The sequence below is a fragment of the Carassius carassius genome, chromosome 42 (assembly GCF_963082965.1).
Source record: "Carassius carassius chromosome 42, fCarCar2.1, whole genome shotgun sequence".
Taxonomy (NCBI): domain Eukaryota; kingdom Metazoa; phylum Chordata; class Actinopteri; order Cypriniformes; family Cyprinidae; genus Carassius; species Carassius carassius.
This window is the reverse complement of record NC_081796.1, coordinates 23,580,287-23,595,344: the sequence shown is the minus strand read 5'-3', so window position 1 is coordinate 23,595,344 and position 15,058 is coordinate 23,580,287. Positions and strand designations below refer to the sequence as shown.

At 35.0% G+C, this 15,058-nt stretch overlaps 2 protein-coding genes and 1 long non-coding RNA gene across 3 annotated transcripts; all 3 read left to right on the top strand.

Annotated features, from left to right (window-relative positions):
* The first annotated feature begins 311 nt into the window (after window positions 1-311).
* abcb8 (ATP-binding cassette, sub-family B (MDR/TAP), member 8) lies at window positions 312-7,599 on the top strand. The gene is made up of 16 exons (XM_059535200.1): window positions 312-546; window positions 884-1,211; window positions 1,302-1,457; window positions 1,915-2,009; window positions 2,111-2,216; window positions 2,311-2,472; window positions 2,554-2,639; window positions 3,960-4,057; window positions 4,142-4,247; window positions 4,385-4,418; window positions 4,495-4,631; window positions 4,732-4,826; window positions 5,434-5,567; window positions 5,672-5,819; window positions 6,783-7,033; window positions 7,122-7,599. The coding sequence occupies exons 1-16, from the start codon at window positions 440-442 to the stop codon at window positions 7,203-7,205; spliced, it is 2,127 nt and encodes a 708-aa protein (XP_059391183.1). The 5' UTR covers window positions 312-439; the 3' UTR covers window positions 7,206-7,599.
* Window positions 7,600-8,147: 548 nt separating this feature from the next.
* On the top strand, window positions 8,148-12,598 carry cdk5 (cyclin dependent kinase 5). Its single transcript, XM_059535199.1, has 12 exons — window positions 8,148-8,353; window positions 9,092-9,180; window positions 9,257-9,324; window positions 10,006-10,066; window positions 10,161-10,217; window positions 10,351-10,446; window positions 10,645-10,719; window positions 10,790-10,886; window positions 10,959-11,028; window positions 11,416-11,476; window positions 11,731-11,811; window positions 11,888-12,598. Exons 1-12 carry the CDS (start codon window positions 8,317-8,319, stop codon window positions 11,972-11,974), a joined length of 879 nt encoding a protein of 292 aa, XP_059391182.1. The 5' UTR covers window positions 8,148-8,316; the 3' UTR covers window positions 11,975-12,598.
* An 866-nt stretch (window positions 12,599-13,464) lies between these two features.
* LOC132124124 (uncharacterized) lies at window positions 13,465-14,046 on the top strand. Its single transcript, XR_009426719.1, has 2 exons — window positions 13,465-13,802; window positions 13,861-14,046. It is a non-coding gene; the product is annotated as an uncharacterized LOC132124124 (long non-coding RNA).
* Window positions 14,047-15,058: the final 1,012 nt, after the last annotated feature.

The following is a 15,058-nucleotide window of genomic DNA, read 5'->3' as shown; positions in this document are numbered from 1 at the left end:
TTTTATTTAAAAAAATGTATTTGAATATGCATATTTTGCAATGAATTAGTTTTTTTTTTTTTAAATAAAACAAGAAATTTGCCAAGAACTTTTAATTTAGTCTCTATTTTCGATCCTTGTTGGTTATATTTAAGTTCTGTTTCAATTTAACCTGCAAAATAGGTAAATCTTCTTTGACCAACGGGCAAAAAAAAATGTTTATTTTTTAAATATTATATACATTATATATATATATGTATATACATGTATATATACCATTATATATGCGAAAAAAAGCGAACGTATTTTTACGCCTCGATGACGTACAGGGTTAGCGTGGGCACGCCGGAGATGGGATTGCGTAAACATGGCGGCCTACATGTAAATCCTTGAATTCATTTTGCTTCATAAACTGTCTTTGTTTCTTCTTCCTGCCGTCATTTCAAAACACTACAACAACATGTTTCATTTTGCACGCTGCAGTCGACTGACACGCGGCAATGTCACGTCAGATCGACTGATGAACTCCCAGAAAACAAGAGGTTTCACGATCCACCACCTTTATAGGTACACGAGATTTATCTTTGTTTATTATATTAGATAGAAACTATTGTCTACACACAGTAGTCATTTTTATGTAATTTGTCTTTTAATTTCAATTCAATTTAATTTTGCATAATAACACAATTGATCGTATATGTAATCAAACAGACATTACATGTGGAAATAGGTAATTTTAGCATGCAAAAGGTAATTTATAACATTTTATATGGCTTAAACTAAAGAATAAATATTGTACGATAGTCATGTTATGCCCTTTGTGAAAAAGTAGCAAATTTCAGCACACTTTTCTTTACGTTGTACCATGCAACACTGTATTTTTCCATTATCTCTTATATTTAAGGCGTGGCCAGCATACAGTACCATGGAGCGGTTCACAAATCCCATCCACACAGATCACCGTCAACACTCCTGCTCGCATATTGAGACAAGCTCAAAAAGTGCTCAGTCTAGCATCCAGAAAGCAGCCCAGGCCACCAAACATCACTCTGAGATTCATATTAGGACCTGCTGCTTTGACAGTGACTGCACGCTTGCTTCATACCGGAGCACACTGTGAAGCAGATGTGAACAACAACGTCCCGGTGAGAGAGAACATTCCTGAATTCAGCTGGGTCATCCTTTGGGATTTCGTTCGGCCCCAACTTCTTGCTCTTATAGGAGCCGTTATCGTAAGTAAACAAGTAAATTGTGTTTTTTGGCCATATTATGAATAGCTTTGGTATGTTGTGCTGTGATATCTCTGTCGTGTCCTGTTTCAGCTTGCGTTTGGAGCAGCAGCACTTAATATTCAGATTCCTCTGATGTTGGGGGACCTGGTGAATGTTGTCGCTCGCCACATGAGAGAACAAGCAGGGCATTACATAAGAGACATTAAAGCACCTGCAGTAAAGCTGCTTGGACTTTATGGTTTACAGGTACGTTAAGTCACACAGTCAAGCTCTATAAGCAATATTTGCATTTCTATTGCAAATAAACTTCTATTTGTTTTATTAAACTTTCTATTCATTAAAGAATCCAGAAAAAAAGTGTAACAGTGTCCACAAAAATATTAAGCCGCACAGCTGTTTTCAACATTGATAATAAATATAAATGCTTTTTAAGTGGTAAACTTTTTTCAGTGGTAAAGCATTGTGTTAGCAGTGCAAAAGGTTGTGGGTTCAATTCCCAGGGAACACACATACTGGTAAAAAAAAAAAATTGTAAAGCCTGAATGCATGTGAATTCGCTTTGGATAAAAGTGTCTGCTAAATGCATAAATGTTAATATTATGATTTCGGAAGTATCATGTGACACTGACACTGTTTTTTTTTTAAATTGTAATAATATTACTAAATATTAAATGATAGTATTTTGTCTTTATTTGTCTCCCAGGGTCTGTTGACCAGTGGCTACATCATTCTTCTGTCTAGAGTTGGAGAGAGAGTGGCAGCTGACATGAGGACAGCTCTCTTTACCTCTTTGCTTCGGTTTGTAATACAGTTTTTGTTTTAGATGTTTAAAGTGCTGAAACACTTGGGGTATTAGACAGAAATCTTTCTAATCATCTTGTCTAAATGTCATGTTACAGACAAGATGTTGCATTTTTTGATGCAAACAAGACCGGGCAGCTGGTTAATCGGCTGACATCAGACATCCAGGAGTTTAAATCTTCCTTCAAGTTGGTTATTTCTCAGGTAGGAGGTTTTAGACGAGAACAAGTATGTTTTAAAAACCCTAGCAAGAACGTATGGACGTACCACATGCATTTGATTATGTGATGTGTTACAGGGTTTGCGCAGTGCCACACAGACGGTGGGTTGTTTTGTGTCGCTGTACGTCATCTCTCCCAAACTCACGGGTCTCACTGTGGTCGTCCTGCCATGTCTGGTGGGGGCTGGTGCTCTCATCGGTTCTTTTCTCCGTAAACTATCGCGCAAAGCACAGGAACAGGTAACGGCACTCTGGAGGAGAAGAGGAGATTGTAGTTTTGTTGCTCTTTTTTTTGCTAACTCACCAATTTTCTTCTTTTAGGTTGCTAAAGCTACAGGAGTGGCTGACGAGGCTCTTGGTAACGTGCGGACAGTGAGAGCTTTTGCCATGGAGGATCGAGAACTAGAGTATGATTACAGATTCTTGACTTTTTTTCCACATTTTGTGTGTCGATCTTGAGGGATAAGTCTCACAACTTATAGCGGTTTATTTCATAAAAGTGCCACTATTATGGATTTTTGAAAATAACATTTCATGCAGTAGCACAGCTCTAAGGGAATGAAAACATCCTGTAAAGTTTTAAATCTGAAAGTGTGCCGTGTATAAGTTATTGTCTCTCAAAAGTAAGAGTCGACTCTCAATCATTGAAACGAGTCGTTTCTAAAACGAATCCCAAGCCGTTTCATGTTGACTTTATCGTGAAACATTAGCATGTTACCCACCCACTCATTGGTTGAATGAAAACGCAGATTCATTCCTTGCCACTAGATGCCGCTTTTGGAGCAGTAAAATAGCTGTTTCCCTGGTAACGCTGTACACAAACCAGCACTGCGCTCACAAACACTGTTTTATCAGGCATTTCAGGCACGATGACATTAAAATGAGAACAATCAGACCAATCACCGCAGATTAGTGCAGATTAGGAGGGGTTTGGAAAAATGAATCGTTGAGCAAATCGTTTGGGAGTCATTGATCAAGTAAGGTTAAAAATAAATGCATATAATAAGACAACGATAGTGTTTTTTTTCCTTGCATGCATGTCAACCTGTTGTTGGGGACTCCCAAAACCAAAATATGAACCTTTCATAACCCATAATAGGGGCACTATAATGTATTATATAGTTATAATGTATTATATAGTGAAATAATGATAATTTACCAAGCTACTTGAACTACCAAAATCTGCTTATTACCTTAAAATCCACTGATAATCATGTAAAGAATCATCATGAGTTCATCTACACAAAGACAAAACGCCGTCAGGTTAACACACAAAACTAAAATAATGAAATAAACATGAGCTAAACAACAGAAAATGTAACAAAAATACTGTAATGTACATTACTTATAATAAAAATATACAAAATATGTGATGTCACATGGTGACTTCTGGGAATGTAATTTTACTGTTTTTCTCCTTGAATTCGAAGGTTCATAAAATGTAAATTAAATTATAAATTACGATAATTGTTTTTGCTTGCAAAAACCATTCATTTGACCGTATTTTATAATAAACATACGGTAAATTTAAATTGTTTATAATAGCATTATGCAGTTTTTCCTGAACAAATGGCAAACATTTTTACAGTATATGGTCTTTTTTTGTCCAACATTGAAGTGCTAACGCTGATATTTTCAGGATAACAAATCTAATCATGACATGCGTAATCAAAGCTTTTTATTATTGAACAAAACCTAACAGTTGTGATATTCACCTTCTTTCACAGGATGTATGCAGCTGAAGTCCAGAAGTCAGCTGCGATGAACGAGACGCTGGGCACAGGAATAGCCATATTTCAGGGCCTGTCTAACGTTGTCCTGAACTGTGAGTAACGATGCACTTTCCCTGATTCACAACCAATGACCTCATCTTGAACTAAAGATGTTCAATATTTCCCTTCTTCAACAGGCATTGTTCTAGGCACTATTTATACTGGTGGGTCTTTGATGGCTCGTAATGACATGTCGCCAGGTGACCTAATGTCATTTTTGGTCGCCTCTCAAACAGTTCAGAGGTGGGAGTGTGCAAAGAGTCTTAATATACATATTAAGTATATTTTATCCCACACATAATTTAGAAGGAACTAACATTGAGCTGAACCAGTGTCTATAATATCAAATGTAATACAATCGCTTCTCTCTCTCTCAATAGATCTCTTGCCAGCATTTCAATTCTCTTTGGACAGGTGAGGAGACGTTTCTGTTTCTTAATATATAGTGTGTAATCTATATATACATACATTGATGTGTGGTTTGTGTCAGATGGTTCGAGGTATGAGTGCAGGGGCACGTGTGTTTGAGTACTTGGCTCTAGAGCCCACCGTTCCTCTCACCGGAGGAGGTCGTATCCCTCTCAAGTCTCTGACGGGAAGAGTTGAATTCATGAACATCAATTTCAGGTTGGTCTCGTGTTTGCGCTCATGCAAACACGGCAAGGCTTGAATTTAATCAAACGAGTTTTATTCTCTGTTATCTGATGTTTCCTGCAATGTTTCTCAGTTACCCAACAAGACCTGGAAACCAGATCCTTAAGAACTTCAATCTGACTCTACCTCCCTATAAAACCGTCGCTATTGTTGGCGAGTCAGGCGGAGGTCAAGTATCTATCTATCTATCTGTCTGTCTGTCTGTCTATTGTCTGTCTGTCTCTCTGTCTGTCTATTGTCTGTCTGTCTCTCTGTCTGTCTGTCTGTCTCTCTGTCTGTCTATTGTCTGTCTGTCTGTCTCTCTGTCAAGGTCAAGTTGCTTTATTGGCATGACATTTAAGTTACAGTATTGCCAAAGCAATAAAAAAAAAGGCTGTCTATCGCTCTGTCTGTATGTTGTCTGTCTCTGTCTGTCTGTTGTCTGTCTGTCTGTCTGTTGTCTGTCTCTCTGTCACGCTGTATGTCTGTCTGTTGTCTGTCTGTCTGTCTCTCTGTCACGCTGTATGTCTGTCTGCTGTCTGTCTCTCTGTCTGTCTGTTGTCTGTCTGTCTGTCTGTTGTCTGTCTTTCTGTTGTCTGTATGTCTGTCTGTATGTCTGTCTGTATGTCTGTTGTCTGTCTGTCTGTCTGTCTGATGTCTGTCTGTCTGTTGTCTGTCACTCTGTCTCTCTGTCTGTCTGACTTTCTGTCTGTCTGTCTGTCACAACATAAAAGATAACAACCATGCATTGTTATTATCATTAATGTATTAGTAATTTATTTCCCTCTGTGTTCAGGCAAATCCACAGTGGCTGCGTTATTGGAGCGGTTTTATGAGCCCAGCAGTGGTGTGGTGATGTTGGATGGGCTGGACATCAGAACACTGGACCCATCCTGGTTAAGAGGTCATGTCATTGGGTTCATTAGTCAGGTACATTCTATTCTCACTCACTATTCACATTTCAGCTTTTTCTTATGTTATATGTGTGTGAAATGGATTATAAATATTACAGTTCTGTTTTGTCATTCATACAGGAACCTGTTCTTTTTGGTACCTCTGTGATGGAGAATATCAGGTTTGGAAAGCCCAGTGCCACAGACGCTGAGGTCATGGCTGTGGCCAAACAAGCCAATGCTCATAATTTCATCACAGGATTCCCAGATGGGTACAACACTGTGGTTGGTAAGCACTGTTACATAAAATCAGAAAATAAATTATAAAAAAAATAAAATGTGACCCTGGAGCACAAAAGCAGTCTTAAGTCGCTAGGGTATATTTATAGCAGTAACCAAAAAAAACATTGTATGGGTCAAAATCATTGATTTTTCAAAATATGATCAAAATCATTAGTATATTAAAGGAGTATTGCGTAGGTTCTGAAATTTCTAACCGTTACTGACACCAGTGGCCGTTAGAGGAACTGCAGCCAGTCTCATGCTCGTTCTCAGTGCGCACGCTCTTTTTTTTTTTTTTTACTTACGAGGAGTGTCCGTGGGTGTCTGAATTGTGCTGGAGACTGGTCGCTTCTTTCCATCCACAGAGACCATTTGAAAACACTATTGCCGCTGCTTACTATAATGGCTGGCGTGCCGTACGGTTGTAAGCCCAAGTAGACGAGAAAACGCATGACGTCACATTTTGAGAATTTTCGCGCCAATTCGGGCCCGACTCCTCCACACACAATTGAGCCTAAAGGCTGATAGAGGCAACCGTGGTGGACAGTCGAGGTGTCATTCTTTTTTTTACATCATGGTTGGCTCATACATGTACAAACGAAAACTCTATCTTAAAGATTTTTTTTTTAAGTAAAAACCTCCACATAGCTCCTTTAAGTAAAGATCATGTTCCATGAAGATATTTTGTACATTTCCTACCGTTAATATATCAAAACTACATTTTTTATTAGTAATATGCATTGCTAAGAATTCATTTGGACAGCTTCAAAGTTGATTTTCTCAGTATTTAAATTTTTTGCTCCCTCAGATTCCACATTTTCAAATAGTTGTATCTCGGCCAAATATTGTCCGATCCTAATAAACCATACATCAATGGAAAGCTTATTTATTCAGCTTTCAGATTGACATAAGACTGGTTTTGTGGTCCAGGGTCATTCATTTTCATTTTTTTTTTTTTTTTTAAATTCAGGTGAACGTGGAGTGACCCTATCTGGGGGCCAAAAGCAGCGAATCGCGATCGCTCGAGCCCTGATCAAAAACCCCAGCGTCCTGATCCTGGATGAGGCCACCAGTGCATTAGACGCCGAGTCTGAGCGTGTGGTTCAGGAGGCGTTGGACAGAGCCACGACGGGACGCACTGTTCTGATTATCGCTCACCGTCTCAGCACCATACAGGGAGCCGATCTCATCTGCGTCATGAGCAATGGACGTATCGTTGAGGTTAGGAAGGACTTTACAAATGTAACTGCGTACCTAATATGTGTGGACACTGTGATGATGCTTAATGCTATTATTTATGTTTTCAAAGGCTGGAACACACTTGGATTTACTGAGCAAAGGAGGACTGTATGCTGAACTCATAAAGAGACAACGATCTGATGGTCACAAATAAAATACTGTACTACTGCGCATATTCCACTACACAAAGTTATTTTAAATGATCTTTTCAAAGACAATTTCATTTGGAGCTCTGTCGTAGAAATAAGTTTTAGTGAATATTCTCTGTTTTGAGTTGTATATATCATAGAATAGAAAAATGTCAGTGTTGTGTAATGATTACAAAACTGTTTTTAAATGCTGTTTAATTTACAAACTCTTGACTGAAAGTATTCAAATCATTTTCGGTTTTAAATGAAAGAGGTAAATAAAGCAAGCTGTACATTTTATTTTGAAATATTATTGTATATCAATACCATTGTCTTCCATGAAAATTGAGGTAATAAAATATACCTCTTTTATTTTTGGTTTGTTTAAATAAATGTGTAATTAATTATATAATTAAACTAAAGTTTTTTATTTAGATTTTTATAAATGTTTAATTATTATTAAATGTTTATTATTATCATTATTAAGGTAACAAAACTGTTTTAAATACTGTTTAATTGACAAACTCTAGACTGTAATTATATTTTTAAATGAAAACGGTTTGTTTCAGTAAAGCAATATGTACATTTTATTTTGATATATATATATATATATTTTTTTTTATATTATATTATATTATATATCAACACCATTGTGTTTTGTTTTATTTAAATGTTTTGGATTGTGTTAGATTTTATTTATTATTAAGGTAAGCCAACTTTTTAAATTACTGTTTAATTTACAAACTCTAGACTGAAATGTTTATTATTATTAAGATGAGCCAACTTTTTTAATTACAGTTTAATTTACAAACTCTAGACTGAAATGTGTATTATTATTATTAAGGTAAGCCAACTTTTTTAATTACTGTTTAATTTACAAACTCTTGACTGAAATATTTATTATTATTATTGCATTTTTATCGACCCAGAAGTCGAGTTACAAACGATGCTTTTATTTTGAAGTGTCTCTCAGTAAATCGTCATCTTTGAATCTCTCTTCAAGTTACGTACTACGCCCCTTGTTGATAAAAACGACAGTAATCAGATGTACAATTAAAACCTTTTTTTTTTTTTTTTCGTGGGGAAAATAAGGAGCCAGGACGCTTTATTTAAAAGCTACTGTAACTGGCTAAAACCATGCAAAAGTATGAGAAGTTGGAGAAAATAGGAGAGGGTGAGTGAATGGATTGTCTGGCCTGACTGGCTCTGTCTGCATTGGAGATTAATAGAGTATTAACAATCATGAATGTTTGCCGTTTAATATAGAGTTTACAGCGACGGACAGTCAGTAATTTATGCCTTCGTAAGCATATGTTCAGATTGAAGTCTAAGCTAGAGCTAGCAAGCTCGTGAAGGGATGATGCACCTGGCTTTTAGATCAATCAGAACAGCAATTGCACAGCTGTTTAATGATGCGATCGCTGTTGTTCGGAGGAATGGGACTGTTGCATTGATAAACTCTAGTTAAACTGATCGATCATTCATTGTAGCACCGTTATCAGGCTTCTCTTTGATTCTCATTTGAGCTGTAAACGTTAAAGCTGTTTTATGTGAGCCACGAAGTGTTTCTTCCTCCAGGGGGCGCATGGAGACTCAAGTTCGATGAGAAAAAAATATTTTATAAATTAAAATATTGTTCCGGACAATAATTCACACCTGTATAAATATTTAGAGAACGTTCAGTATTCATTAAACCGCAAATCAAACAATTGAGAATCTAAATATAATTTTTATTTCCCACATGGCACTTTAAAGACGACTTATTGTAGCTAGGCCATGACTATTTTAGAATTGATATTTTGCCAATGCATTATATTTCTACTGTCATTTTTCTAATTCATGCTTTGAAGTCAGACTGCCATGTCTAATATTATTCTCAGTTAATTTAATGCATTTTCTACTCTGTCACCAGGTACTTATGGGACCGTTTTCAAGGCTAAAAACAGAGAAACGCATGAGATTGTGGCCCTCAAACGAGTGAGATTGGACGATGATGATGAGGTAGGAGAGCTCAGACTGCTGGGGGTCAAGTCATTCTAAAAGCAATTTGTCACATTATCTTTTAATCCCATTACAGGGGGTTCCAAGTTCAGCATTACGAGAAATTTGCCTCCTGAAAGAACTGAAGCATAAAAACATTGTAAGGTGTGTTTTTCATTTTTTAATTGATTGCAGATTTAGTTTCGTTCATAATATAAAATAAATGTTGTTAACTTTTTTATTATTATTTCATTAAAATATTATAATTAAAATGATTGCATTCAGATTATTGCAATTAGTGTATTTTTATTTTTTTAATTAAAACAAATTGCGTATTTAAGTATTTTAAATAGTTTTTAAAAATTAGTTATATAATTAATTATTTACTGCATAATTAATACTTTTAACCATATACAATCAGTTTGTATTGTTGTGAGCAATTTTGAATAAGCATATTAAAATAATTATTAATATAAATGAAATCGGAATGGTGCAACTTGTTTTATGCTGCATTACAACATACAAAATAATGTTAATTTGTTGTTAATTAATAAGTACTTATGTACTTTTTTATTTCTCTTGGATTAGTTTTTTGATTTATTATATCATTTTTAAAATTAAAATTATTATTTAAAATAATTGGACTCAGATTCTTGCAATTAATACTGTTTTTCTTTCTCTTGGATTGTTATAAAAAAATGTATGCTAAATGTATTCCTTTAGTATATTAACTATTTAATGCCAGGTTAAGTTGCTTGCAAGTTATTTGACTTTTTATTTTTAATAAGCAAATAAATTGTGATGAAACAGAAATGGTGCATTAACAGCTAATACTTATTTTTGCAGGTTGCATGACGTCCTTCACAGTGATAAGAAGCTGACATTAGTGTTTGAGTATTGTGATCAGGTAGGAGCCTGTGTCATTTTTTACCCTGATTCCAGTGATCTTGCAGAGAGATCAGTATATGCATGTGATCAGTATGTGATTTTCATTCAAACAGGATTTGAAGAAATACTTTGACAGCTGTAATGGCGACTTGGATCCAGAGATTGTCAAGGTTTGATTTGTTTTTTAATCCTTTTTTTATATATGTATGAAACCCTGAAAAGAATATATCAGAAGAGCATTTCATGCTTACATTTGTAATGTTTGAGGTGTCAGATAATGCAGTTTTACTTCTTACCTCGCAGTCTTTTATGTACCAGTTATTGAAGGGTCTTGCCTTCTGCCACAGCCGAAATGTTCTCCACCGAGACCTTAAACCACAAAATCTGCTCATCAACAGAGTGAGTAAATGAACCAAAGTGCCTCATATTGAATGATTTGACTCCAAATCACCACTGTTCATAAGTGTCATCAAATAGCCTGTAGGTTTGCATTATATATGACTATAACATTTGAATTATGTTGTTAAAATGGATTTAGTTTCTTTATTTCTGCTGCATTCTCACAAACATCTTTCTGTATTATGTCGTTGTCATCAGAACGGTGAACTGAAGTTAGCTGACTTTGGCTTGGCCAGAGCGTTTGGGATACCTGTACGCTGTTATTCTGCAGAGGTAAAGCCACACGGCTTCAGATTCAGCGTGGTGTTTTTCAGTGTTTTCACTTCATCTTGATTGTGTTCAGGTGGTGACGCTGTGGTACAGGCCTCCAGACGTGCTGTTTGGTGCTAAGCTATACTCTACCTCTATTGACATGTGGTCTGCAGGGTGTATATTTGCAGGTAGGGAGGGCTTCATTGTAAAGCATAATCATTTCTTGTAGCATATGATTTGATTTTTCTGCTATTTTTCAGAATTGGCAAATGCGGGACGGCCCTTATTTCCTGGTAATGATGTGGACGACCAACTAAAGAGGATCTTTAGATATCCTTTACCCTCAGATTACTGTTGGGATTATACATTCAGATTGCAGAATGTAGTCATTATATATATACACATATATATATATATGTATGTGTGTGTGTGTGTGTGTGTGTGTGTATATATATACATATATATAATGTATGTATGTGTATGTTAATTTTTTAAGTTTAGTTTGATTTTTTTTAATGTAATAATTTACTTTATTTTGTGTGTGTCCTTATTTTTTATATATATATATATTTTTTTTATATTATAATTTCATTTCAATTTATTTTTATTTCGTTTTTTATTAATGCCCATTTAGTGGTTTTAATGCTTTAAAAGAAAGAAAGAAAGAGAGAAAGAAAGAAATACTGAAATAGCTGATGAACTTTAACGTTTTGGCACGTTGCTGGGAACACCGACAGAAGAACAGTGGCAGACTATGAATAAACTACCAGATTATAAGGTATAACACTCATTCCTCTAAAAGTTGGCAGAAAGATTTTCATTGCAAGAACGTTGCCGATAATACGATTTTGCACACAAAAACATGTGTTGACGTGTTGAGAATGTACAAGAAGACCAGATATTATTGTTATTATAAACAGTTTTAGGAAATACTCAACAGTTCGCTACTTTAACCCTTACTTTGTTGATACATTTATTCTGCATTGCATTTTAATTATTTAAATATATATATTTTTTATTTTATTTTGACAGCCGTACCCAATGTACCCAGCTACTACATCACTTGTGAATGTCGTCCCGAAGCTCAGCAGCACTGGCAGAGACCTACTACAGGTACAGTACTTTCATTGTGCTAACAAGTTCATGATTTCATGCTTTAGCTGGGTTTTTCTGTGTTTTCACATTGCAGAATCTTCTGAAATGCAATCCAGTTCAGCGAATTTCAGCAGAGGAAGCCCTGCAGCACCCTTATTTTGCCGATTTCTGCCCACCCTAAATGTCAGATCCCTTCAGCATCATTTAGGAACACAGATGGGCCAGTCTTACCTCGTGAAACACCTTCAGCACCTCCAGCTCAGTTATCTGTCAGTTCCTGTGCAGGATAGAGGGACCCTGAAACAATCCTCCCTCCAAATGCTTATGTTTGATAATATGAATATGATTATGATAGTGACACTCTCTAATTCACTTGTAGTTACCAAGATGTCAGACGTCCTGGCCCTGCAGATTTCATTTGGTTGCCAAATGTGCTTCATACATCTTTAATGGTTTACAAAATGCTGCTGTGAAGACTACTGAAAGCAGCTGGGTTTTTTTTGTTTTTTTTGGGAAAGAACAAATGAGCAGTGTAATTTAATAAGGTACAGCGCACATATTTGATTTAGTTTGTCACAATATTTAATATTTAAAAAAAAGATACTTTTCCATGTATGTTTTGTTTTGTACGTTACAATAAGGATATGGGGGAAAATGTAGAGTTATCATTGTGTGACTGTCATTTTGTATGAAAGAGATTTTAGAAGAAATTTTAACAATTCTGTTTTTTCTTTTTTTTCTTCCTACTAAATTTCAGCAGATCTTGTAATATTGCAAACTGACTTTCAATAGGATTGAATTTGAATATGGATTGTGTTCACTCCTGTATAGGAAAGGAATCGTTCAACCCAAAATGAAAATTTGCTGATAATTTATTCACCCTAAGGCTATTCAAAACATAGATGAGTTTGATCTTTATCTGAACATATTAAACATTAAATCCCTTGCTCACCAGGGGATGCTCTGCAGTGAATGGGTGCCGTCAGAATGAGAGGTAAATAATAAAATAAATAAAAACATCACAATAATCCAAAAGTAATCCAAATAATTTGTAATAAACCAATCCATCAAGAAAAGATGGATTTTTTCACATGGAGGAAGTGCTATTATGGATTGAGTACTAGTGTTTCAGTTGGAAACAACAGTTTGAAGTTTGAAAAAGTTTTAATGATGGATTTGATTTTTTAAAACACAGTTTTTTACTTCACAAGACATTAACTGATGGACTGGAGCGTTGTGCATTATTGTGATGTGTTTATCAGATGTTTGGACTCTCATTCTGACGGCACCCATTCACTGCAGAGGATCCATCAGTGAGCAAGTGATGCAATCCTACATTTCTCCAAACCTGTTCTAATTAAGAAACAAATGCAACTACATCATGGATGACCTGATGGTAAGTAAATCAGATCCTAATCTTTTGGATCCTTTAAAAAATGTCTTTTTGTATAGTGGACCACAGGATTTGCCTTCAACAGTCTGAGCAATAGTGTAAAAGAACAATGTTTTTGTAAGACCTCATATTTAAAGTATTCATATTTCAGTGCATGCCAGTGTGGTCATTACACTTCATGTGAAGTAGCACATGTGTATCTGATGGAAGAGTCGGGCCATTGGATAATTTACATCCATTTGATGTCAGATGGCCCTGAAGTCTGTGAGATGTAGGATAAGACTTAAATTTACCCTCAGTTTTGCTTTGCATTTCTCATCAGCTGTAGTAGGTATACATTTTTAGTAAAGATAATCAACATCACAACTTTCAAGCCTTTCGTAATGATTATTATGTTATGGATATGAACATATGTGTACTATATTTATTTGAAACCCATTTACATTGTACTGAGATAGTGAATGATTGCATTTTTCTTTTTTTTTAAACGCTGTGAAAACACATTTATTTATTCATATAACATCAATAGGTTTAAGTTTCAAATTAAGTTGACCATTAGGCAACCATTTATGAAATATTTGGACAGATCTTTCATGATAAAAAAATCTAGCATTCTGTTTAAATGCAAAAAAAAGATTTGTTACAAAATTAAAGTGCATAAAGGATGTTAGCAGCAGGTTTTTAAGTAATGTGTTAACAACAGCCTGCATATTATGTTTCAAGAATGTAGCAGAACTTCTCCATCAAGTTATCACTGATTATTGTTTTTTATGATGTACTTTGATCATTTGCAAACCACATGTAGAAATTGTTTGAAAAATTTTGCACCAGTTTATTAAAAATGTCTTCTCTAAACAAAACGTCTCCTAAATGTCCAGCATGAGTGAAATCAGGAAAGATGGGCTGTTGCACAGAAGTTAAACTTGAATGCTCTTGCTTTGATGGTTTTAAGGAGGACTTGGCATGCACTTGTGCTGAAGTCAAGACTTGACAGAAACCTTCACAGTTATAAAGGCTGTTTCAAAGGCACCTGTCCACAGTTTCTTGTCTGTTTTAGTGTTAAATACTACAGCAGTTTCCAACGGAACAATGAATTGTCACTTCGATCCATCTATGTATTAAGAACTTTGTGTTTTCTGTCTTCTGTGGGAAGTTGGAGTTGATCTTGCTAAGTTTTCTTGAATAGAATATGGTTGCTTGGATCAAGAGTGTATTATTTTTTTTTATTTTAAATTGCTTCACTATGAATTGTGTATACCTGTACCTATAAAGATTTTTGAAAATGTTACGTATGAACAATATTGCACAACCTCTATGCATATTCATTTATTTCAATCAAATGAAAAATATTTTTAATGTAGCCTAATTGTGCGCACGTATTGCCACCCAAAAATACAAATAAATAAATAGTCATCATATTATATACATAATATCATCTATAATAATAAAACAAAAACTTGATTCAATTGCTTTCAAAACATTTTATTTATCAGAAAAAAAGAAACCTAAACTAAAAAACTAACTTTTTTTTAACAACTTCCTAAATATGAAGGTGAAGCCCTGACATTTGTTCTTGTTTGTTTCCTTTTATAACATATAATAAAATAATCTTTTAAAATAGTTTTTCTCTCTTTTTTTTTGGGGGGGGGGGGGGGTAATGTATCCCTTTATTGCATATTATTATATAATATAGATCAATATGAACCGAAGAATGACATTGAAATGAATGAAAATGAGTGTGCACTATATGCACTAGAAAGTGTACATGCTGCTAAAATCAGGCTACATTTAAAAAAAAAATCAATGGATGCTATTAAGGTTATTTGACAATCTGATAAATGAATCATAACATAAAAACTACAAAATCAAACC